This window comes from Mirounga angustirostris, unplaced genomic scaffold (genome assembly GCF_029215605.1).
Source record: "Mirounga angustirostris isolate CCGP_5_RB_7025 unplaced genomic scaffold, mMirAng1.0.hap1 SCAF_4, whole genome shotgun sequence".
Taxonomy (NCBI): domain Eukaryota; kingdom Metazoa; phylum Chordata; class Mammalia; order Carnivora; family Phocidae; genus Mirounga; species Mirounga angustirostris.
The window spans coordinates 94,401,561-94,426,654 of record NW_026991712.1 but is presented as its reverse complement, the minus strand read 5'-3'; the positions used below and the strand labels follow the sequence as shown (position 1 = coordinate 94,426,654).

Here is a 25,094-nt window from a genome sequence, read left to right as displayed (position 1 = left end):
ACATCACACTTAATGCTGAAAAACTAAATGCTTTCTCCCTAAGATTGAGAACAAGGTAAGGATTCTGTTCTTACCACTGTTATTGAGCATAGTACTTGAAGTTCTACCCTTTGCAAAAAATCAAGAAAAGTAATAAAAGGCAGGGACGCCTGGGTGGCTCAGTCCAGTAAGCATCTGCCTTTGGCTCAGGTCATGATGCCAGCGTCCTGGATGGAGTCCAGCATCAGGCTCCTTGCTCAGCGGGGAGCCTACTTCTCCCTCTGCCTCTGCTGTTCCTCCTGCTTGTGCTCTCTCTCTCTCTCTCTCTCTCTCGCTCTCTGACAAATAAAATCTTAAAAAAAAAAAAAGAAATAAAGGCCATACAGAATGGAAAAGAAGAAATAAAACTATTTCTATTTGCAGATGACATGATTGTCTACATAGAAAATTCCAAGGAGCCCCACATTGGGTGTGGAGATTATTTAAAAATGAAAATATTAAAGAAAAACTAAACCAAAACAAAACAAAGCATATACTTAAGATTATGTGCCTTTTCTGCATAGAATCCTTAAATGAGTTATTATACCTGGAAAAAAATTTAGGCTTCTCTCTAAGGCTCTTATGTTAACTAACTGGAATTTAAATAAAAACTTAAAAAAAAGAAAAAGAAAAATGGGAAAAATCTGGTTTATATTTTCTCTCCAGTATCATCTTAGGCTAATTTTGTCTTCTCTCCCCACTCACCACACTGGACTTCTTTCAGTGTTACACAAGCCAACAGACAACAGTGTTTTGTTCCCACTAAAACACTCCTCTCTCAGCTCTTCCTGTGGCTTTTTCTCATCCTTTAGGTCTTGGTTTGGATGTCATCTACTCAAGAGCCTTCCTAATGACACTTGCAACTTTATAGCAAACTAGTTGGTTAGATTTATAACTCTTTAGATTGTTTGTTACTGATAAGGTCACAATGTTAATATTTATTTTAAATGGCGTGTATCTATCTATCTGGGCTAGCTGCCTATTGAGTGACTATATAAAAAGAATAAACTTCAGGAGATTTCCCCATTTATGCTTATTAAAGAGTATCAGTGAACTATGTAATTATAAATAGAGTGCTTAGTTGGCAATAACCTGTATAAAATTTAAAAATATGTTCTGCATTACCTATTTAAAATATTAACATATATTTGCATATGTTTTCAAGTACTTTGGAATAAGTACTATGTTAACATCACAGTAAGTCTAGGGTATTATTATAAACCAGGGAAGTACATGTAAAATTTTTAACAGTAAAGTCCTGAATGAATTATTCTTTGAAAAACTAAATAAGGAAGCTTGTTGCCAATGAATTGTAATATCTCAGATTATGATAAGAGTGGGATTGAGGGTGTAAGTGGTCATGGTGATACGAATTAATGAGAAGTTTGAATCATTGAGCATTTGAGATACATCATTTGAATACAGAAGCTAATAATTGTAAGTAGAGGTTAAAACTGGTAATTATCTAAATAATAAAAGTTATTTATGAAACTCCTAGAAGAAAACATAGACTGTAAGCTCATTGCATTGGTCTTGGTGATGGTTTTTTTGGATCTGACACCAAAAGCAAAGGCAACAATGGCAAAAATAGATAAGTGGAACTACAGCAGACTAAAAAGTTTCTGCACAACAAAGGAAATCATCAAAATCAACAGAATGGAAAGGCAACCTACTGAATGGGAGAAAACATTTGGAAATCGTATATCTGATAAGAGGTTAATATCGAAAATATATAGAGAACTCTATAACTCAATAGCAAAAAACCCAACCAATCTGATTAAAAAGTAGGCAGAGGAGGGGTACCTGGCTGGTTCAGTGGGTGGAGTGTGTGGCTCTTGGTCTCAGAGTTGTGGGTTCAAGCCCCATGTTTGGAGTAGACATTACTTGAAAATAAAATCTTAAAAAGAAAAGTGGGCAGAGGATCTGTATAGACATTCTTTTTTTTTTTTTTTAAGATTTTATTTATTTGAGAGAGAGAGAATGAGAGACAGAGAGCATGAGAGGGAAGAGGGCAGAGGGAGAAGCAGACCCCCTGCTGAGCAGGGAGCCCGATGTGGGACTCGATCCCGGGACTCCAGGATCATGACCTGAGCCGAAGGCAGTCACTTAACCAACTGAGCCACCCAGGCGCCCTGTATAGACATTCTTTTAAAGAAGACCTAGAGGTGGCCAACAGGTACATGAAAAGGTGCTTGACACCACTAATCATCAGGGAAATACTTGTCAAAACCATGATGAGATATCATCTCACATCTCTTAGAATGGTTATAATAAAAAAGACAAGAAATAACAGGTGTTGGCTAGGATGTGGAGGAAAGGGAATCCTTGTGTACTGTTGGTGAGAATGTAAATTGGTGCAGGCACCATGGAAAACAGTATGGTGGTTCCTCAAAAAGTTAAAAATAAATCCTTTAAAAAAAGGGAGGTGCCTGTGTGGTTCAGTTGATTAAGTGGCTGACTCTTGATTTCACCTCAGGTGGTGATATCAGGGTCCTGGGATGGAGCCCCAGGTGGGGCTCCTCAGTCTAGCAGGACGTCTGCTTGAGCATTCTCTCTCTATTCCTCTTCCTCTGCCCCCTCCCCTTACTTGTGTGTGCTCTCTCTCTCTCTCAAATAAATAAATAAATCTTTTTTTTTTTTTTTAAAAACCACAATCCTTTAAAAAAATTAAAAATAGAACTACTATATGATCCAGAAATTATATTTCTGGGTATTTATCTGAAGAAAATGAAAACACTAACTCAAGAAGTTATCTGCACCCACATGTTAATTACAGCATTATTTATAATAGCCAACATATGGCAACAACCTAAGTGTCCATTGATGAATGATTGGATAAAGGAAATAGAATATAATGTATATATACCAATATAATATATATATATACACCATATATATATCATTTACATTTATAACAACATGGATGGACTCGAGGGCATTATGCCAAGTGAAGTAAGTCAGACAAGGACAAATATTGCATGATCTCAATTATATGTGGAATCTTAAAAATGCAAAATAAAACAATCAGGCTCATAGATACAGAGAACAGATTGGTGGTTGCTGGGTGTTGGAAGGTGGAGGGTGGGCAAAATGGGTGAATGGGGATCAAAAGGCACAAATTTCCAGCTATAAAATAAATAAGTCATGGGGATGTAATGTACAAGATAGTGACTGTAATTAATAATACTATACTGTGTATTTGCTAATTGTGAAGAGAGTAGATCTTAAAAGTCCTCATCACAAGAAAAAAATGTTGTAACTGTATGGTAACAGATGTTAATCAGACTTATTATGTTGGTCATTTCACAATACATACAAATATTGAATAATTTTGTTGTAAACCTGAAACTAATATAATGTTGTATGTCAATTACATCTCAATTAAAAAAATAAAAAATGATAAAATAATTTATAAATTATCCCTGGTACTTGTGTACTAATAACAAAAGGGCTGAAGTTATTTTAAAAATATTTTTTTAAGAAACAAATGTTCTTGGTAAATATTTAGAAGTTAAGCATTGCTTTTAAAACACGTCAAGAACTGTATGTTTGTTTTGCTGTATTTCATTGTAAGGTTTCTAATAGAGTGTCATTTCTTTTAAGACCTAATTTGGAGTCTGTTTTTGGAATATTTTAGAATCAAATAAATGAATTATAATGCTGGGACTATTATTCTTTGGTTCACTGATTAAAATTCACAGATACAGGGACTACTTTTTTTTTTTTAAGATTTTATTTATTTGAGAGAGAGAATGAGATAGAGAGAGAGCATGAGGGGGGGAGGGTCAGAGGGAGAAGCAGATTCCCTGCTGAGCAGGGAGCCCGATGTGGGACTCGATCTCGGGACTCCAGGATCATGACCTGAGCTGAAGGCAGTCGCTTAACCAACTGAGCCACCCAGGCGCCCCCAGGGACTACTATTTTAAAAGAGAAATAAATTCATATGAAAGGACTTGGAGATTTTATCATGAATTCTTCCCAGGAGTAGATAAGGACCCTGGAAGAAATCAGTGTCAATATAGTGGTTGTGAAGTCAGAAACTGAATGTGGACTGAGATCAGATGCCAAGAAAGGTAGAAAAATGTATCCTGCACCACGTGAATGTGACAGTAGAACCGGGGAGGACAGAGACCAGAGCCTAGAGTCCTGTACATTAGGTGAGTCAGCGGAGGTGTGCCCAGGAGAATGGGAGTTTAGTGGTAGAACACATTTGTAACTTTGCCTCTGTAGAAATGCCTTGCAGGGGTGAGGCCATGAGCTTGGTATCCAACAAACTTTGTTTACATAGATGACATTAAAAAAAATCATAGATGGGGCACCTGGGTGGCTCAGTTGTTAAGCGTCTGCCTTCGGCTCAGGTCGTGATCCCGGGGTCCTGGGATCCAGTCCCGCATCAGGCTGCCTGCTTGGCAGGAGCCTGCTTCTCCTTCTCCCACTCCCCCTGCTTGTGTTCCTGCTCTCGCTATCTCTCTCTCTGTCAAATGAATAAATAAAATCTTTAAAAAACATCATAGATGACATTTAAAAAATCATACTGGACTTATCTATATATCCTGTTCAGCTGTTTGCATTTGCATTGAGTTTCACCTCTGCTACTAACTAGCTATGAGTACCTGCACAAGGAGTAGTATCTATCTGTGTTGCAGTTTTTCTAAGCCAAAAAATTGAGAGGATTGGACTAGATGACTTGTACATATACACTATTGTACCCATCTGAATTATTATTCAAACTCTAATTGGATTAACTTTTTTTTTTGGTAGGTGATGCAGAGATCAACTTCAGATTGGATTGTTATAACACCTGTATTAGTGGAGTTTGAATTAATGAGGGATTTTCCTTTCCTGTGCATATTGCTTAGTAGTTTCCAGAGACCCAGTGTTTTGTAACCAAAATGGGAGAATGTCAAATTTAATCAAGAAAACAAAGTATTTATTAAGTAAACAATAAGGAACTCTGGGAGAGTGTGACCTGAAGGTCCCAAAGACCTCTATCCCTGATGATCTGGTTATTATTTGATTTATGTCAAATAATAACTGCCCTTGTTTTGACCCAAGAGAGGATTGTGTGGGAAGTTTGTGTATGAGATAGAGCTGAAGCGTTGCTCTGCAGAGTGTCTGGAGCCTAAGTGTATGCAGAGTGCCCCCCTCTCCGCTCCTTGATAAATAGGGAAAAGGTCCAGTTTGCTCCAGCTGGAAAGTTGAAGTCGTTGTTAAATCCATCTATCCTCGTTCTGTGAGGAAAAGGACAATCTCTAGTCATATTGTTTAACTGTGAGTATTTTGTCTTCTCTCAATAACCAAAATTTTATAATTTTATGCTGTCTCAATTAAATATGAGTGTTAATTTTGTGGGCAATTGAAACTATTATTAAACTGTAAGCTGTTAAGGGTATTTTTGGAACTCTATTTAGTTTCCACCATCATTCATTTTAGCTTTTGTAAAGTGAATAAGCCAGTTGTTGTTACTATGATAGTCAAACTATAAAAAGCATTTGCTCCTTGAAAATGAGAAATTTAAGTAGATTATACAGTGATTGGTTTTCTCCTGAAGAATGACAAGGCAATTTTGGGCTGTAGTTGAACTCCAGGTAACATTTGATGTAATAATGTAACTTGATTCACTGTGATATTTACTCTTACATTTTAAAATGAAACTTGTTTTTAATCAAGAACTTATTCTTAAAATACATTGTATTTTTTGAAACAATAGGTTTTATGTGAATTCAAGGGAACTTGACATATATTCTGATAAAGGTGTATTCAGGGAATTATACTTCTGTTCAAAATGCTATGATTATAAAAATTTATAAAAATTCTTCCAGATTATGGGAATGGACACAAAATATATTTCTATATCTCTGAATTATTTATTAATTTCATAGTCATGAATTTTCTAAATATATAGTCTGATTTCTCTTTTTTAAGCTGTGAAAATTACTTGACATAATATTAATTAAATACTTTTTTCATTTAAAACTATATATGGAATTGTATGATTCCATTTATATGAAATGTCTAGAACAGGCAAATACATAGAAACAAAGTGGATTGGTGGTTGCTAGGGATTGGGGGAGGACAGAACGGGGAGTGACTATTTATGGGTAGGGGATTTCATTTTGCAGTAATAAGAATGCTCTGGAATTAGATGGTGGTGATAATTGCACTCTCTCCGAATATTCTAAAAACCAAGAACTGTACATTTTAAAAGAGTGAAATTTATGTTATGTAAATTACATCTCAATAAAGCTGTATAATAAAACTCTATGTGAAGACTTCAGAGTATAAAGTCCTCCCAGTATTCTAAGGTTAAAGGACAGATTCTTATAAAGAAATCAAGAAGCCTTAATTTGTGCTGTTATTCAAATATATCCTTTTCATTTTCATTTTCCTTGGTTCCAATAAGCTCAGAGAATTTTGGCTCAAAGAATCTCTACTATGAAAAACTTTTTTATAATTATGTATCATAGAGCACTATCATTCATTTTTTTAGTAGAGGCTACTATGAAAACTGAAATTTTCAGCTTTTCTTGTGATGCCATCTACTTTTCAGTTATATTAATTTTATGCAATGCATTATTCATGATTCATGTGACATATATTGCAAGAGTAAAAATGTAAAAACTGTAAAATTCTTTAACGTGTGGATATAGTTCTGAAGAGTCAATATGTTTTTCCTGTTAAAGTTCTGGCTTTGTAAAAATTTACTAAGCACGATTTCTAGTTAAGGCAGAGGAGATGCAAATTCATTTCTGCAATTAAGCATCTTTTCAGTAAAATAGCTATTATAATCTATAAAAAATACAGCTTTATTTTATAAAGTTATATTTGTTAATGAAAAAAAATATAGACTTTGCCCATGCCAAATTGATCCTCTAGATAAAAGCTCCTCTCTTAACTGATTATTTTTGTTTTTAAATAAATATTTACCAGGAAAGATAACAAAACAGAATCCCTCCAGGCCTACTGTAACTTTTCTCTTTAATAAGATAGGAAGTTCTTGATTACATACCTCCCTCTATGCTATTAATAATCTACTTAAGTGTTCTTAAACTAATTGTATGAATACTTTATTTATGAAAGTTTTGTTTTATTATGCATACATATTATAATACTTCTATTAAACATCTAAAAGGCTGAAGAACATTTAATTAGTGAAAAATTTTATGTAGAAAATAATACAATATTACTATGAGCATATAAAACATAAATATTTCATATTTTAAAAGGCATATTTTTAATCAAAGCCTCTTTATGTATAGGTCCCATGAATGCCCTGGAATATAACTAGTCCATAAAAACAGGTCTGCTTTGGGGTGCCTAGTTGGCTTAGTTGGAAGAACATGCCACTCTAGATCTCAGGGTCATGGGTTCGAATCCCACTTTGGGTATAGAGATTACTTAAATAAATAAATAAACTTTAAAAAAACCCAAACAGGTCTACTTTAGATAATATTTTTGGGTGTTTATCTACCAGTATTGGAAGGACTTGGTTTCAGGACATTGTTATTTACGATTTGAACCCTGATAGTGGCATCACTATAAGATACTTATGTGTGTCTTTGTCAGGATATCACCAGTTTTGTTTTAATGAGCTACCTCTCGTTCGTTCTATATAATTTCTCAAGCTCTCACTCAGCAAAGTCTGTATCTAAGTAGTACCATTTTTAATTTTCAGTCTTCTTCAGATGTTCGATATTATATGAAGCCTAATGGTAAGTGCAGTAATTTTAAAAGAAGGGTGAGTAACAACTTCAAGTTTCCAGGTTCATTTATAATTTTCTAAAACCTAACAGGCTCAAAAGAGAAGTTTGGAAAGAACTGAACAAAACCATTGCTACAAAGTATCACATGTATTAAATGGATAGCATTCAGAATTGTTTCTATATGGAGAGCCAATTGACCTGTTGCAATATAGAAACACGGAAGTGTAGACAGACGGATCTTATTGTATTAGTCCTGACTTTTCAAGGGAAACTTTATATTAAAATTTCACTTATTTGGGGGCACTGCTTTTGCTTCATCTCTTTTATCCAGTGCTTATTCTATAGGACTACTGCTATGCTGTCAGAAGACTGGGAGTTTCAAGTGCTTTTAGAAGAACCTACATTCTATTAGATGATAAAGGGGACAAATTTCAAAGATATTACTATTGAAATCATCTTCATGGATGTAGAAACCTCAGCCATGAAGCTCGCACATGAAAAATAAATCAAAGGAAAAGATTTTTCAATATAATCTCAGAGGCTAAAAGTTTGTCACATAAATTTTTTGGCGTGATTTAAAACCCATTTTCTTTTTTTTTTTTTGGTTCTTTTTAAAGGTGAAAACCATTTTTATCTTTAATAGAGATGATAAAGCTATAAAAGACTATGGACTCTAGAGTGACCTTTATCCCAATAATTTTCAATTTCTTGAACTGTGATTTCCTGTTTAAGTTTATTCAAATTTTTGGAGTTCCTTTCTAGGAAATAACAAAAATAAATCATTTTTCCCATTAAGGGATCATCTTAGATTGTGAATAATTTTTCTTATAATAGCTTATGATTTTTAGGCTTTACTATTTAAAAACAATTCTTTAAAATTCAATTTAGTTAACATATACTATATTATTAGTTTCAGGGATAGAACTTAGTGATTCATCAGTTTCATCTAACACCCAGTGTTCATTATATCAAGTGCCCTCCTTAATGCCCATCACCCAGTTACCCCATCCTCCCACCGACCTCCCCTCCAGTAGCCCTCAGTTTGTTTCCTAGAATTAAGAGTCTCTTGTAGTTTGCCTCCCTCTCTGTTTTCATCTTATTTTATTTTTCATTCTCTTCCCCTATGTTCATCAGTTTTGTTTCTTAAATTCCACATATGAATGAAATCTTATGGTATTTGTCTCTCTCTGACTGACTTATTTTACTTAGCATAATACCCTCTAGTTCCATCCACCTCATTGCAAATGGCAGGATTTCATTCTTTTGGATGGCTGAGTAATATTCCATTGTGTATCTATCTATCTATCTATCTATCTATCTATCTATCTATCTATCTACCTCACATCTTCTTTATCCATTCATCTGTTGTTGGACATGTGGGGTCTTTCCATATTTGGACTATTGTGGACATTGCTGCTATAAACATTGGGGTGCATGTGCTCTTTTGATTCACTGTTTGTATCTTTGGATAAATACCTAGTAGTGCAATTGCTGGGTTGTAGGGTAGCTCTAATTTTAACTTTTTGAGGAACCTTCATACTGTTTTCCAGAGTGGCTGCACCAGCTTGCATTCCCACCAACAGTGTAAGAGGGTTCCCCTTTCTCTGCATCCTCGCCAACATCTGTTGTTTCCTGACTTGTTCATTTTAGTTCTAGGCTTTAGAGTTTACTATTAAAATAGGTTTACTATTAAAAATAAAACTCTTTTTCCAGTAGTCCATAAACTTTTTTCAATAAATAAAAAAATAAAATTTTAATTAGTCAAGCAGAACCAAAATTAATATTTTAATGTTTAGCAGATCACAGAGCTATGAAAATATTTAGAGTGGATTTAGAAGATAAAAACAAGTGCTATTGAAAGCCATTTTTTCCTACTCTTTAATTTCTTTCATGAAAAAGTCTAGTTTTTCTTCCTAATTCATCTTAATTTAGAACACTGAGATCTTGAAACTATTAGAATAGCGATTATGAGAATCAGTTATTAAGACAAGAACTGTGCTGGATTTTACATATATTAATTAAACTCTCCCAACAGTTTTGCTAGGAGGGTTTTATTATTTTTCTCCTACAAATGAGGAAACTAAGGTTTAAGGAGATTTAATGAATGGCCCATAAACAAGTGGTGAAAGCAGTATATGAAGCCTAATACCTAAGCTTGGTAAACTTTCAAAAGCCACCTTGATTATTACCAAGATTTATTGAGTTATTTGTAAAGAGCTGAGCAATAAGAAATTGGCAGAATTAATAATTTGGTGTATAGAGATATGAAAACTCAATATTCTTCCAGTTAAAGGATAAATATAAACATCTCATGTATAAATTCTGCTAAACTCTTTATTTTTCAAAAATCGTATTGTACTTTTATAAAATCATGCTGACTTGATGATCATACTTTCAAATAGTCTACAAAAGTTTTATTTCCTTCAGTTCTAGTTCAGCATTCACTGATGAATAAATGAGAATTGGAGCAGAGAATGGCAAATACTTATGTCACTACAGCTGATGGTTACTGTCTTGCTGAACCAGTACAGTACTATGGTATGTAACAAAAAGCTACAGTATAACAGTTGATAAAACACTTTTTGTGTGACATTATGGTTAATTACAGAGGTTTTTTTTTTAAAGAAATTAACAAGTAAACCAAGGACTTTATTTTTTTTTAAAGATTTATTTATTTACTTATTCATGAGAGACAGAGAGAGAGAGAGAGAGAAGCAGAGGGAGAAGCAGGTTCCCAAGGAGCAGGGAGCCCAATGCGGGACTCGATCCCAGGACCCTGGGATCATGACCTGAGCCGAAGGCAGACGCTTAACCATCTGAGCCACCCAGGCACCCTAAACCAAAGACTTTAAATTGTTCCCTACAAGAGGAATTAAAATAAGAAACTTAAAAATTATTCTCATACAAAAGAATATAATTAATTTCAAAAAAATCAGTAATACTAAAATGTTGTAAGCCAGAATCAAATGTAGAGAGGGAAAAGCATGATAGTCTAAAATTATATTTAATTTTTAAAATTTGAATTAACATGCAAATTAGAAGTTATTTTTAGGGGTTAGTTGAAGCTAGTTCACTTGCAATTTAGTAAATGTAGCTCATAGTAGCTATTCAATATACTTGAAATTTTCATCTTAATATAAGACTTTTATCAAAGGGAAAGAAATAGGAACAGAATGCAGGATACAATAGGAATTTTCTCCAAAAAGACTAAGGCTATAAGGTAAATTTAATTTAATTCTTAAATTTTAATTATTTTGGGGTTTTTTTGGAATTTTACTTATGTATTTATGTATTATTTTTATTTTTTATTAAGTTTTTTAAAATTTAAATTCAATTAACATACAATGTATTATTGGTTTCAGAGGTAGAGGTCAGTGATTCATCAGTCTTATATAATACCCAGTGCTCATTACATCATGTGCCCTCTTAATGTTCATTATATAAATTTAATTTTAAATGCAGTTTTCTTTTAGAGTTAAGTTTAGGGTTAAGGTTAGGGTTAGGACCTGAATTCTAATTTCCATGCCAATGGAACATCAGCTAGTATTCTGCAGTCTTTTGACACTCATTCAAGAAAGGTCCTCTTTAAAAACACAGTTACATTGTTTTTACTGATAACCTTTCTTTTTATATTAGGCTGTCATTAGTATTTTCTCAACACTTAGCATTAGACTGAATAGTATAAGATTGCAAGAGATTTATGTAAGTTAATAAAAATTATACTGTTCACCAATCTTGGTGGTAGAATTTTGAGGTTAAAAGTACCTGATTCAGCATCAGGAAAAGTACAAATATTACTAGTTAGCGATATAGAGCAATTCAGTATTCCTGGGTCCTTTTGGAGCCAATTTTCTGGATTTAGATTTAGAAATTTTCCTGGAAGCAGAAAGTAAGTTGGTGGCACGTGGGTGGCTCAGTCTGGTTAAGTGGCCGGCTCTTGATTTTGGCTCAGGCCATGATCTCAGGGTCCTGGAATCAAGTCGGGAGTCTGCCCAAGGATTCTCTCTCTCCTTCTCCATCTGCCCATCCCCCAGCTTGCGTGTGTGTGTGTGTGTGTGTGTGTGCGTTCTCTCTCTGAAATAAATAAATAAATCTTAAAAAAGAAAAAAGAAAGTAAGTTGGTGTTTGGGAGCTTCTGATAATTATAATAATGATATTCATTAAGCATCATTTTATATTTTATATATGCTTTTGCATACCATATTTTGTTTCATCCTTATAGTAACCTGGTAAACTAGGTGAATTTAATCCCCAGATAATTGCTAGTTAGAATTGTTAGTCAACAAAACACAAAAGAAACTAATAATTTAAATCAGGTCTACAAATGGCAAAGGAGAGTGTTAAGGTATATTTAATGAGGAGTTAAAACAAAAACATTTTTTTTTCTTGAAATAACCAGGTAAAATTGTACTTTAGTTTGATTTTTTTTGGAGGGGGGTGGGATAATGTATTAATTCATCTCTTTACTGACCTGATTGTACTGCAAACAGTTGTACCCACACAAGGGAAATGCAAAAGATGGGAAAACCTTCTTTCCTTCCAAACTCTGGGAAATATGCATTTCTATTTAAGATGGGAGGCTGGATTGGTATGTAAGCCACAGACTTAGCAACAGACTGCCCTTTCTCCCAGCTCCTGAGCAACCTCTGCATACCACTGAGATGGCAGCACTTAATGATGCACTTTAATTCAGTTTACTGCCTGTTCCTCATGCTGGCCAGGAAGTCCCTGGGACGTAGTGGATATGTTGAACTAACTGTTGAGCATAAACTCTTTGATATTTAAAACAAGTACGGAATTTTGACTTTTTACCATTTGTTCTTTTTTATGTTGAAAACAACTAGATATTCTGCCAGAGCAAATCAACTATCAGCTGCATGGCACTGATTTTCAAGAATCAGCTTATTGCCAGTATTCTACTGTCCAGTTTCCAACAGCTCTACAGTCCCAATCTTTACAAAGTCATTTCAACACTTATAGCTTGGACCCACAGTTCAGTGGTGAAGAATGTGGATTTGGTTCCTATGAATTAAATAAACCCACTTATGTGGTTGACCATGATGCTAAAGATGGATACTCTGGAATAAAAAGGTCCAGATTCACTCGCTCTTCCATTCGGATTAAGCAACAGGAAGAACTCTGTGTAGTTTGTGGTGATAAAGCATCAGGATATCATTATAATGCACTTACCTGTGAAGGTTGTAAAGGTAAGGATAAAGTTAAAACAAAACTGAAGTCCTAGTGTTCACTGAAGAGTCGTGGAAGTTTCGGCATTTAAGAATACACAACTAGGGCGCCTGGGTGGCTCAATTGGTTAAGCGACTGCCTTCGGCTCAGGTCATGATCCTGGAGTCCCGGGATCGAGTCCCACATCGGGCTCCCTGCTCGGCAGGGAGTCTGCTTCTCCCTCTGACCCTCCTCCCTCTCATGCTCTCTGTCTCTCATTCTCTCTCTCCCAAATAAATAAATAAAATCTTTAAAAAAAAAAAGAATACACAACTAATGAATCGTTGAACACTACATCAAAAACTAATGATGTACTCTATGTTGGCTAATTTTTTTTTAAGATTTTATTTATTTTTCAGCAGAGAGAGAGACACACAGCGAGAGAGGGAACACAAGCAGAGGAAGTGAGAGAGGGAGAAGCAGACTCCCAAGGAGCAGAGAGCCCGATGCGGGGCTCGATCCCAGGACCCTGGGATCCTGACCTGAGCCGAAGGCAGACGCTTAACGACTGAGCCACCCAGGCGCCCCTATGTTGGCTAATTGATCATAAAAAAAAAAAAAAGAATACTCTTACTTTTCGAAGTGTGAAAAATAAAACCGGGGAGAGCCATTGATACATTTAAAGGTGATCATCTGTGTCATAAAAGACATGAAAATGGAATGTAATAGTTTTGATTTAGTTTTTCATTTTTGATGAAAACTTTTGCCTTTAAATACAAAATTCAGTATTTATACAGCAGAAGGTTTCTGTGTTCTTAGATGAATCTGATATGGAATAGAAAATGATTTTTAGGGGGGCCTGAGTGGCTCAGTCAGTTGTGTGCTTGGCTCTTGGTTTCAGCTCAGGCTGTGATATCAGGTTTTGGGATCATGCCCCCAGTGGTGCTCTGCCCTTGGCTCAGAGTCTGTTTGTCCCTATCCTTCCCCCTCTGCCCCTTCCCCTCTACCTGAGCAGGGGGTCCTCCCTGCTCAGCACATGTGTACTCTCTCTCTCAAATAAATAAATAAAATCTTTTAAAAAGAAGAAAATGATTTTTAAAAATATCTGAATGTTAACTATTACATCTTCTCATGTGGTTGATATAATTCATGCATTAGAAGGGAATTTGAATTAAATGACTTCTATGATTCTTTTTAAATTTCTTTGAATGCTTTTTTGAAAATGGGAGGTTTGCAAGTGAAGATCATCATTGACAATAAAATTTTCAAAGAGTGAAATAGTCCTTGATGAAGTTTTAAGGTTTTGAAACACTTCTGCATTGTTTTTATTTACAAATGCAACATTGGAACAGAACCTGGAAATGATTAGGCCAATGCAGCTCTTGGTAAACATGTCTGTTAGAAGTTCAGGGTGAAGATTTACTGTCAGAATCTCACAACTCACCCCTAACAAAGAATAGCCAAATGAAGACTGTGGGAAATTAGGTACCATCTTTATGAATAGAATAGCTGGGCAAGTATTTGCTCATTCTTAAAATGCAGGGCCTTGATGTTAAAACTAGATGGAAGAAGGGGTGCCTGGTTGGCTCAGTTTAGCATCTACCTTCAGCTCAGGTCATGATCCCAGAGTCCTGGGATGGAGCCCAGCATCGGGCTCCCTGCTTAGCAGGGAGACTGATTTTCCCTCTCCCTCTGACCCTCACTCATGCTTGTTCTCTCTCTCTAGTAATCTCTCTCTCTCTCAAATAAATAAATAAATAAATAATCTTTAAAAAAACTAGATGGAAGATGAGGCATAGTTCTGGAAAACTTAAGCTGAGCTTTCTATTTCCTTCGATGAATCTAAATCACAAAACTCTCACTCTCAAGTGTGTCTACAGAAAAAAAGGGTATCACAGGTCTCTAAGAGGGGCATTGCCAAAGCATATCAACTTTACTGCTTGGAATGGATTAAGAGGAAGATAGTAGGGGTTATTGCATAGGAGTGGGGAACGAAAGAGGAAGTAGGAAGGGGGACTGCTATGCATGGATTTAAGAAGTGAAAGGGAAAATATAGACACCTCCCCCAAAACACACATACACATGCACATGCACACACACACACGCACATGCACACACACATACACCACGGCCTATTCAATTTTTCAGACCAAAAAAACCTAAAAACATTTTCTCACCTTTGGGAGTGCTCAAAAAGGAAGAAGGACAGAGGAGTAAGTTTCGAAGAATATCTCTTCCTATTTATGGGTTGAGGTGGAGATACGAGGAGAGAAGAGGTTTTCCTTACACTCTTACCAGAGCATATATTCTTTCAAGGGCACCTTGAGAGATGCTTCATGGAATCTTGATATTCTGTACAACATAGTTATAAAAATGCTTTTAGATGGTATATTATAACCATAATAAAATAAGAAGTTATTTTTTATTATGTTATGTTAATCACCATACATTACAGCATTAGTTTTTGATGTAGTGTTCCATGATTCATTGTTTGCATATAACACCCAGTGCTCCATTCAATACCTGCCCTCTTAAATACCCATCACCAGGCTAACCCATCCTCCCACCCCCCTCCCCTCTAGAACCCTCAGTTTGTTTCTCAGAGTCCATAGTCTCTCATGGTTCGTCTTCCCCTCCGATCCCCCCCCTTCATTCTTCCCCTCCTGCTATCTTCTTCCTTTTTTTTTTTTTTTAACATATAATGTATTATTTGTTTCAGAGGTTCAGGTCTGTGATTCAACAGTCTTGCACACTTCACAGTGCTCACCATAGCACATACCCTCCCCAATGTCTATCACCCAGCCACCCCATCCCTCCCACCCTAGAAAGTTATCTTAATGTGATGGAACTATTTTGTTCAATTTCCACATGTGATTATTGAAAGGAACAACCTTGGATTAGAAGATATCAATCATAAGAGAATATAAATGTATATTAAACTAAATCTTATTGATGAAAAAAACATTTTATTGAAATAATTTAGTTATTTCAATTATTTAACTCTACTAGGAAGGTATATATTAATAAAAAAACTAAAAATAGTAAAATTTTAAAAGTACTTTTTTTGTCATTAGGTTTTTTTCGACGTAGCATCACCAAAAACGCAGTATATCGTTGCAAGAATGGTGGCCACTGTGAAATGGACATGTACACGCGTAGGAAATGTCAAGAGTGCAGACTGAAAAAGTGTAAGGCAGTAGGAATGTTGGCAGAATGTAAGTGTTATTGTGGACTTTGGGGGTTCTTTTTTTGAGGGGGATTTTAGTTTTTCTTACCTTTTGACAACATAATGCATTCCTCAAGTTATCATTTTGAGCATTAACGTATTTCTCTAGATTGAAGCTATTTCTCTAGCAACTGATAGATTAGGATGACTGGTAACCAACCTAGATATTGTTCCATAAACCCTGTTCTATACTATATTGCTCTAATTTTGGCAATATTCAATATGTTCTTCTTCATTGGAAATCCTTGTATTTTCATATGACTTAACCTTAATTTATATAATGTATCTATAAAAAGCAGAATTTTAAATTAGTAGTCCCCCTTCTTTGGTCTTGTATCTTTAGAAGCCTACATGATAACTAGGTATGTAGAGCCTACTAACAACTCATAGGTGTCAAAACCCAACTCAACAGGCAGAAGTACTTAGGCTGTTTTGAGTTCCTTCTATGTTCACAGTGTTTTTAGCTTATACATTACATGAGGTCATGTAATCCTCAGAGTAGTACTAAGATTTTGGCATTATTTCCCCAATTCCTCCTATTTCCCAGGGCTCAAAATGTCATGGTGATTTCAAAATTCATTTTCTTAATAAGGTACTATTAATGTTTTCTTTTCATGTCTAATCTAGCCTTGTATAAACTCTTATTATCTTGCACTCTTACTGTTATATTAATTTCATGGCTATTTCTTCATTATCTCTTTTTAGTTCAGTCTACCTTCAACTGCTATGAATAATACTCTTCAATTTTTATTAAGTTACACTCCTGTTCAATAAACACCAATGCAATATTCTGTTTATATTATTCTGTTTATTTTAATAAAATCCAAACTCTTCAAAGTTCTTGACCGAAAGGATTCCTATTATTAAAAATTCCAGGGTTGGGGGCACCTGGCTGGCTGGCTCAGTTGGTGGAATGTGTGACTCTTGATCTCAGGGTTGTGAGTTTGAGCCCCATGTTGGGGATAGAGATTACTTAAAAATCTTAAAAAAAAAATTCAGGGTTGGAATAGATCTTAAGGTTATCCTGTCCAACCAGCCTGAATCCTTTACTTTATCCCTGTCTGAGAATGCTCAGGCTGCCATAACAAAATACCACTGTCTTGTCTTACTAGGAAAAAATCGACTTAGCTCATTTAACAAAATCACAAAATATTTTCTTGACCTTATATAAAAATCAAAGAAAAAAGCTCATAGATAAGGTAGTTGAATTTCTATATCAATTGATATTCTATGTTGTTTCCAAGATATGATGTGGAAATTTCTCTAACATAAAAAGGTCTAAATTTATGTTTTGGAGATGCAATATTGGTTTTTAATTTATGCCTAGGATGACTATGTACTTTTAAGTAGAGGATGGTTATGGATGGAAAAGGAGAAAGTAATGTAGTAAATTTAAATGCTGTGTACATACTTGCCAAAAAAGGAAGGTTCTTTGTGAAAAGACAAGTCTATAATAATATATGTGTACAGTGTAAGACAATTTTCATTGAATCCTATAATGTTATTTGCCATTCCTAAAACATTTTATATGAATTTTGTAATATCACAGGTTTGCTCACAGAAATCCAATGCAAGTCAAAGAGACTTCGAAAGAACTTTAAACAGAAGAATAGTTTTTACTCTAACATCAAAATGGAAGAGGGAGGAGTAGACAACAAGCTTGTATCATCCACCACTAGATCTGGAAAAGTGGCAAGACTCTTAAAAAATTTCTTTTTTCTTTAATGATGACATGTCTTGCTTAATACAAATTCATTATAGTTTTCCCCCTGTGTTTTCTTATAGATTCAGGAGAGCATGGAACTAACTCAAGAGGAACATCAGCTCATTAATAACATTGTGGCTGCCCATCAAAAATATACAATTCCTTTAGAGGAAACAAAGAAATTTGTATGTGTTCATTAATGGCAAGAAATAATTTATAACTAATTATGTTAGAAAACAATAGCATAAACATGAAAGTTAAAAATTTAAACAGTTAGTTGAAAGAAATAAAATCTATTACTCTCATTTCTTTTTGTTGGCTAGCTGCAGAAGTATGCAAATCCTGAACTGAGCTTCTTGCGACTCTCAGAAACAGTGGTCCTACACCTACAGGGGTTAATGGATTTTACCAAGGGACTCCCAGGTAATCACTTTACCTTTGGAAAATAATTTCATACTACTTAATTTTTAAAAAGTTCCCTGTTTTAAAGGCAGGGGACATTTTAGGAAAACAAAACCCTGTATTTTTCCACCAAAGCTGCTTCCAAATGCAAAAACATGTTCATTTTGTCTACTTTAAACAATCAGGTGTGGGGGAGTGCCTGGATGTCTCAGTTGGTTAAGCACCGCACTCTTGATTTCAGCTCAGGTCATGATCTCAGGGGCATGAATTCTAGCCCCACATTTTGCTCTGTGCTGAGCATGGAGACTGCTTAAGATTCTCTCTCTCCCTTTCCCTCTGCCCCTTCCCCACCTCTCGTGTGCACTCTCTTCTTTCTCCCTCTCTAAAAACAAAAAAAACCAATCAGGTGATTGAAAATATTAATATTTAAAAATATTCAAATGACTCCAAAGACTTAGAGCAAGACACATAATATGGTTGATTCTAACTTTTAATGTTTTGAAATTGTTTTTTTATATAAAACATGAAATAAATAAAACTGCCTGTATAATATGAAAAAAATCAAGCTACAGTTGGCCAAAACTTACCTATTTATATGCACAGATAACTCATTGTAAAAATAAATTCTTTGAGGCTAAACTTTGTTTAATTTCCTCTTGTCATATGGAAGTATTATTATCCAGTTCTGATGAAAGGGCTCCAAAATATTACCATGTGGAATCAAGAATTTTGTTCATATTTGAAATTACAGATCGTGATTATCCTAAGGAAACATTTAGGATTCATATTATAACTAAATGAATAATTAAATCTTATACCTGAAAATTATCTTTTCATTACTGATTTCAAACAATTATGTGATCTTTTCTTCAAGGATTTGAAAATTTGACAACTGAGGACCAGACTGCATTATGTAAGGGATCAAAAACTGAAGTGATGTTCCTTCATGGGGCCCAACTTTACAGTCAGAAAGAATGTCTTTCATCAGCTTCTGAAGGTAAAAAAGGCCAACCAACTTAATCTTAATGTTAACAGTTACTATTAAGTACAGCAACAAATTATATAACATTATTTTTTATTATATTTTCACTTTACTAGTTAGTATAGGAATAAGTACTTCATAATAGCTTTTCCAATTCATTGGTCTAGCTTTTGCTTTTCTTTAAAAAAAACAAACCTTTTTTAAAAATTATATGGCATCATGGAAAACATTTTTGCAGGGTTTTCTACACAATATTTATATAAAATCTGAACTATTAATCTCAGTTCATATTCCAATAATAAAAATTATAAAGCTACCATTTGTTGGGAATATTTCCTGTCTAACAGATTAGAGAGATTGGATTTACTATCTGTATAAAGATTTTTTAAAAATCAGACTTTATATTTTTCCCTGTTGCTAGGTACCATGAGAGTATCAGATCATTCAGATCATTCACTGAATTGTCACAATCAGAGTGATAATAGAAGTGTTATTTATTCTATGGAAACATTTTGCAATGAAGACTGTCCTCCTACTACACTGACTGGTAATATTACATACAATACAAAATATTATATTGGGCGGAAAAAATTGGTCAGATATAATGTTTCATTATATTATTCTGCTTTGAGAAAAGATGATAATGGCCATATGTTTGATTATACGCTATTGTCTGATGAAAATACATTTGATATTAATCTTTTTAGGTATTGCTGAAGAATTTATTACCACATTGTTTTACTTCTACAGAAGAATGAGTGAACTTAATATTACTAATACTGAATATGCTCTGCTTGCAGCAACAACTGTGTTTTTTTCAGGTAAAAACCATTCAGAAGAAAATATTTGGATTAAGATTGGCAATCAGATCATGATGTCTGTGGCTATTATATTATTCACTGATGCCAAATGTTAACAATTTTATTTTGACAAAATTTTTTCTTCGAGAGAATTCTCTTCAGCTTATGAACTTGCTGTAATTTCTTGCATCTTAAAAAAAAGCCTTCTTGACCTCTAATCCCTTTCAGCTATTTTCCCATTTCTCTGTTCTACTCTACAGAAAAAAAAAATTTTTGTCTGTACTCCTTCCTTCATTTATCTCATCTCATTTGCTCCTGAACCCACTGCAGTCAGAGTTTGTCCCCTTCTTTCCATTCTACCATAATTTGTCAAAGCTCTTCAGTAATCTGGCATTGCTGATTCCAGTTTTCAATTCTTAGTCCTCAGCTAAGCTCAATTCTTGACCCATCAGCTTCATCTGGCAGAGCAGATCACTTCTTCTCTCTTGGAAAACTTTCATCACTTGGCTTCTGTTGATCACTCCCTCCTTGTAGACACTCTTTTCCCCCACCTGATTTCCAGGACATCACACTCTCTTGATTTTCCTCCTCAGTGGCTGAGATTTCCATCTCCTTTGTTAATTCCTCCTCATCTCCCACACTGATAAATGTTAAGAGTGACCTAGGGCTCAGTTCTCTTTTCTTCTACACTTACTTCCTTTGAAATTTCATCCTCTCTCATGGCTTTAAACACCATCCACATGTTGACAAGTCCCAAAGTTATATAGCAACTTGGACTGTTCCCCTAGGCTCCACTAAATAGCCTACTCAAGATTTCAACTTGTAGTAGGTGTATCAAATTTAACATGTCCCAAGGTGAACTCCTGATCTCTCCCTTAATTCTTCTATATTCTTCCTCCATGTTTACTAAACGGCATCTCCATCCTTCAGGTTACACAAGCCAAAATTTGTGAAGTCATCCTTCACTACTTTCTTTCTCTTATACCCTATCAAATAGGCAACACCTCCTGTTGGCTCTAGCCTCAAAATATATCCAGAACTCAACCACTTCTTACTGTCTCTGTTCCTGCCACCCTAATTCAAACTAGTATCCTTTTTTGCTTTCCTGTTTCTGCCCTTGCCTCCCCAGAGTCTATTCTCTATATAGTAGCCAGAGTTGTTCTTTTGAAACGTAAGCTAGATCATTTCATTTCTCTGCTCATAATCCTTTCATGGTTTCCTGTTCTACACAGATTAAAGCCCAATTCTTTCTATTATTGCCTACTACTGTCCCTTTTGCTCACATCACCACAGCCACATTACTTTTGATACATATGTTACTTGAGAATGTCAAGCTGGCTCCTGCCACAGGTTGTCTTGTATTTGACAAATATGCTTGGAAAGCTCCCCAGGTAGTTACATGCCGCCCTCCTTCATCTCAGATCTCTGTTAGATGTCATCTTACCTCTGATTATCCTTTTAAAAATAGCCTCTGCCCTTCCACCCTGAATTCTTATTCTTTTCTGTTTTTCTCTATAACACTTATCATTGTCATATTATATTTTTATTTAAAATGTGTATATATCTCTTTTCTCACCCACTCCTCCCAAACTCAGGATATAAGCTTAAAGAGGGCAGGAAACTGTGTCTGTTATGTTCGCTGCTATATCTCCACCACAATGCCTGGATAAATAATTGCTGCCTAACCATTAAGAAATTCTTGGTTGGTTCTTATATTTTATAACTAGGTACTTAAGAAACTTGCCTTTTCCTTACTGTTGATCTTGAGGAAATTAATCTTTTTAAGTTTCACGTAAGCTTGAAACTTGCTCTTATATTCTTACAACCACTTACTGACCCTTCTCTTCCTATTTGACTTTACTTCTCTACCTCATAGAGTACTATGAAGATTAAATAAGATATTGCTTGAAGTAAGTTACTTAGCATGATATCTTGCATATATTAAGGGTTCGGAAAATATTTGCTATTTTTATTATCTACAAACTGTATTGTTTTAAATTAATTATCTTCTACTACTTTCCAGTATTCATTAAGATATATATGATGATGTTTTTCAGATCGTCCACACCTTAAAAATAAGCAACATGTGGAAAATATACAAGAACCGATTTTACAAATTTTGTACAAATATTCAAAAATTTATCATCCAGAAGACCCACAGCATTTTGCTCGCCTCATAGGGAGGCTCACTGAACTGAGAACACTGAATCACAACTACTCAGAAATACTTAGCACTTGGAAAGCAAAGGACCCCAAATTGGCTAGTTTACTCTCAGAGAAATGGAATTTGTATTCACATTGTTGAAATTTAGAATGTTGTTGTGGTTTGCCTTAAAACTTTCTAATTCTAGATCGTTGACTCTATCATCATAGGATGACTGATTTGAAAAACAAACAGGATTGCTAGGTTACCAATATATCACCATAAAATGGACATCATCAGTGCTCATCAAATTTTGTGGGATATAGGATGAACCACTAGAGGGACATCTAGGATTCTTTTCAAGATTTGACTCTAAAGCAGCAATGACTATTGTTACTGCATGGTTCCTTCAAAAGGGAATAATGCTAAACAGAGTTCTTATCTGAAGAAACTCTACTTTTTTCCTTTAGTAGAAAAATGGAATGAAAATATACAGATTATAGACATGAGAAAGGCTATCTAGTGGAAACAATTGTAATTAGAATAAAGGTAGTTTGTGACCCTCATTAATTAGGCCAGATTGATGGATAAAGAACATTTTAAATTTATTCCTGTTATAGCATTTTATGAATTATTAAAGAGGAACAAAACTTTGTTCAACTCTTACCTTTTCTTAATGTTGTTAAAAAAAGAAATCTTTTTAAGTCCACATTTTAAAAATCTGTGATGGCCAGATATTGAAAAAGTTTAAAATGACAAATCATTAAAATGTTTTAACATGCATTGGGAAATTTAGCACAATTTACTGCTCATTCTGGTAGACAATATTTTGACATTTTTGTCAATATGCCTTTTGTAGAAAAAATGAAGTTCTTAAAAACTGAAATCTTTCCACAAATATTTTAATCCTTCTAAAGATAGGAAGGTTATTTAGTAAGAATAAATTTCATGTGAAATGCATGAAATTGAGAAATTCTATGGTGGCACTATTGTTTTGAAAGACTGGGTGTAAGTAAATAAAATACTGTGAATTTAAGTTAATTTAATACTAGAAGTCGCATTTTGGTTTTCAAGAAAGAAAAAAAAGACTGTAGTTCAATTTTTTTAGTTATAAAACTTAAAAAAACTGGAATATTGAATTTATATCCTCAACTTCAAGAAGATCTTATTTAAATTCATTAATTATTGCCCCCACGGCGCATCTTGGGCATAAACCTGGAATCATCTCTTGGAGGGAATATTTTGTCTTTTTTAGGGTATCTAGACTGTTTCCTTAAAATGTAAAATGAAGGACTTAACCTGGATCAAAAATTTTTAAATTTTAGCAGTAACTCTTATGTCTCATAGGTTAACTTTATACAAAATTGGTTATTTAAAAATATTACTTAAGCCCTTTGGAAATCAATTATAGTACCTGGAGAAGTTTGACTACAAAGTCAAATGTGTTCAAAATGGAACTCGTTATCTTATTGCTCAAACCTAGGTACTCAGTACCACAATATTTATCGTATTTTCTCGCCCCAGCTTGAAGCCAAGCAGTGAGACTTCTTTCACGGCTTACTATTAAAAAACAGCCATCAAATAATCCTATTAATTTTACTTCCTAAATATCTTTTACGTTTGATGCCTCTTCATCTCCATTGCCACTGTCACGGCTCAGCTCTTCACACCTTACCCAGCCTATTAAAACTGTCTCCCAAACTCCAGTCCGATATGCCCGCCTGAGCCATTTGTCATAACGACAGATTTTCTTCCGAACTTGATCTTGCTTCCCTTTCTACTCAGACCTCTTCAAGATCCCCATCCATAAAGGCTAAAATCCACAAGCCTCTGGAAGGCCTCATATCTGCCGAATCTGCAGTCTCATCTCTTGCTGTTTTCCCACCTCTCCTCAACACACCGACGCCACACTACTTGGACTCTCTCTTGTACTCATCTCGCTCACAACCACAGGGCCTTCGCCTACCTTCCCTCAGTCAGGAATTCCCTTTCCCCACTGACTATGTAGCCCACTCTCTCTAGTCACTCTCTTATTCTCGAGGGAAGCCGTCAGAGAAGCCTAACACCTCTGTGTAGCCTCTCCTGACTCCCCAGGCCGCAGCAAGCGCCACTTCCCCTGTGTCCTAACCACCCTTTCAAAAGTACCACCTATAAATGATTACACCTGGCTATAATTATCTGCCCGTCTGTTTCTTCCCTAAGACTGAACTCTTGGACGACAGAAATGGATTTTTCACTCTCCGCTCCAATCTACCGCAGCACTTGTTAGTTTTCCTTGCATTCTCTGACAATAGCAGAAGCTTAAAGAACGTCTACGCGGAGGAGAAACAGAATCCCGCGAAGAATTGTTACCAACGTAAAGGAAAATCTCGCGAGAGTCGGGAGCCGGGCAAACTCTCGCGGCTGACGGTTATTTAGCCGTTGAACAGCCGTGCACCCCGCCTTTCCTGGCTGGCCGCTGAGGTGGAGCGATTCCCGCCTTTTCTGAGGTTCGGAGGCAGAAGCTCTAATTGATTCTTTTTGCTGTCCTAATAGACAGCAGGTAGCAGTTCGCGTGGGCACCGAGTCCATGGTTTCCCCCTGAATCTTGAAAGGTAAGGGCAGGTGTACTGAATTCCTTTCTTGACGACGGAACCCGGAGCTGGGCAATGATTTGATTCGATTCCGCACCTGCAGCGCTTGGCCAGCGGCCCCACTCCAGCCCCCCACCCCCGAACACCTCCTCGGTAGCCGGTAGCCCTCTAAGAACTCACGGTACGTCTCGCGGCTGGGTGATGCAATTTACCAGGGCTGGTGGAGGTAGAGCTTTCTTTTCGGGCTGTCACAGTGATGATACCTCGGAGTTTCTGGCTTGTCTAGGTCGCCAGCGTGGCCATTGGTGGTGGTAGATGGTGGGAACAACGGCGGGGTGTTTTTACTTTGACCGCCCAGTGATGTGACGCTGCAGAC

At 35.5% G+C, this 25,094-nt stretch overlaps 2 protein-coding genes across 2 annotated transcripts in view; both read left to right on the top strand.

Moving 5' to 3' along the window:
• The first annotated feature begins 10,195 nt into the window (after nucleotides 1-10,195).
• On the top strand, nucleotides 10,196-19,240 carry LOC123860276 (bile acid receptor-like). The gene is made up of 7 exons (XM_054513209.2): nucleotides 10,196-10,259; nucleotides 12,566-12,928; nucleotides 15,962-16,102; nucleotides 17,663-17,805; nucleotides 17,899-18,003; nucleotides 18,142-18,241; nucleotides 19,095-19,240. The coding sequence occupies exons 1-7, from the start codon at nucleotides 10,196-10,198 to the stop codon at nucleotides 19,238-19,240; spliced, it is 1,062 nt and encodes a 353-aa protein (XP_054369184.2).
• A 5,165-nt stretch (nucleotides 19,241-24,405) lies between these two features.
• The window catches only part of SYCP1 (synaptonemal complex protein 1), a 53,220-nt gene continuing 52,531 nt past the window's right edge, over nucleotides 24,406-25,094 (top strand). The window contains exon 1 of the mRNA XM_064587526.1: nucleotides 24,406-24,899. The gene's annotated coding sequence lies outside the window, so the exon portion shown is untranslated. The remainder of the gene's footprint in view (nucleotides 24,900-25,094) is intronic.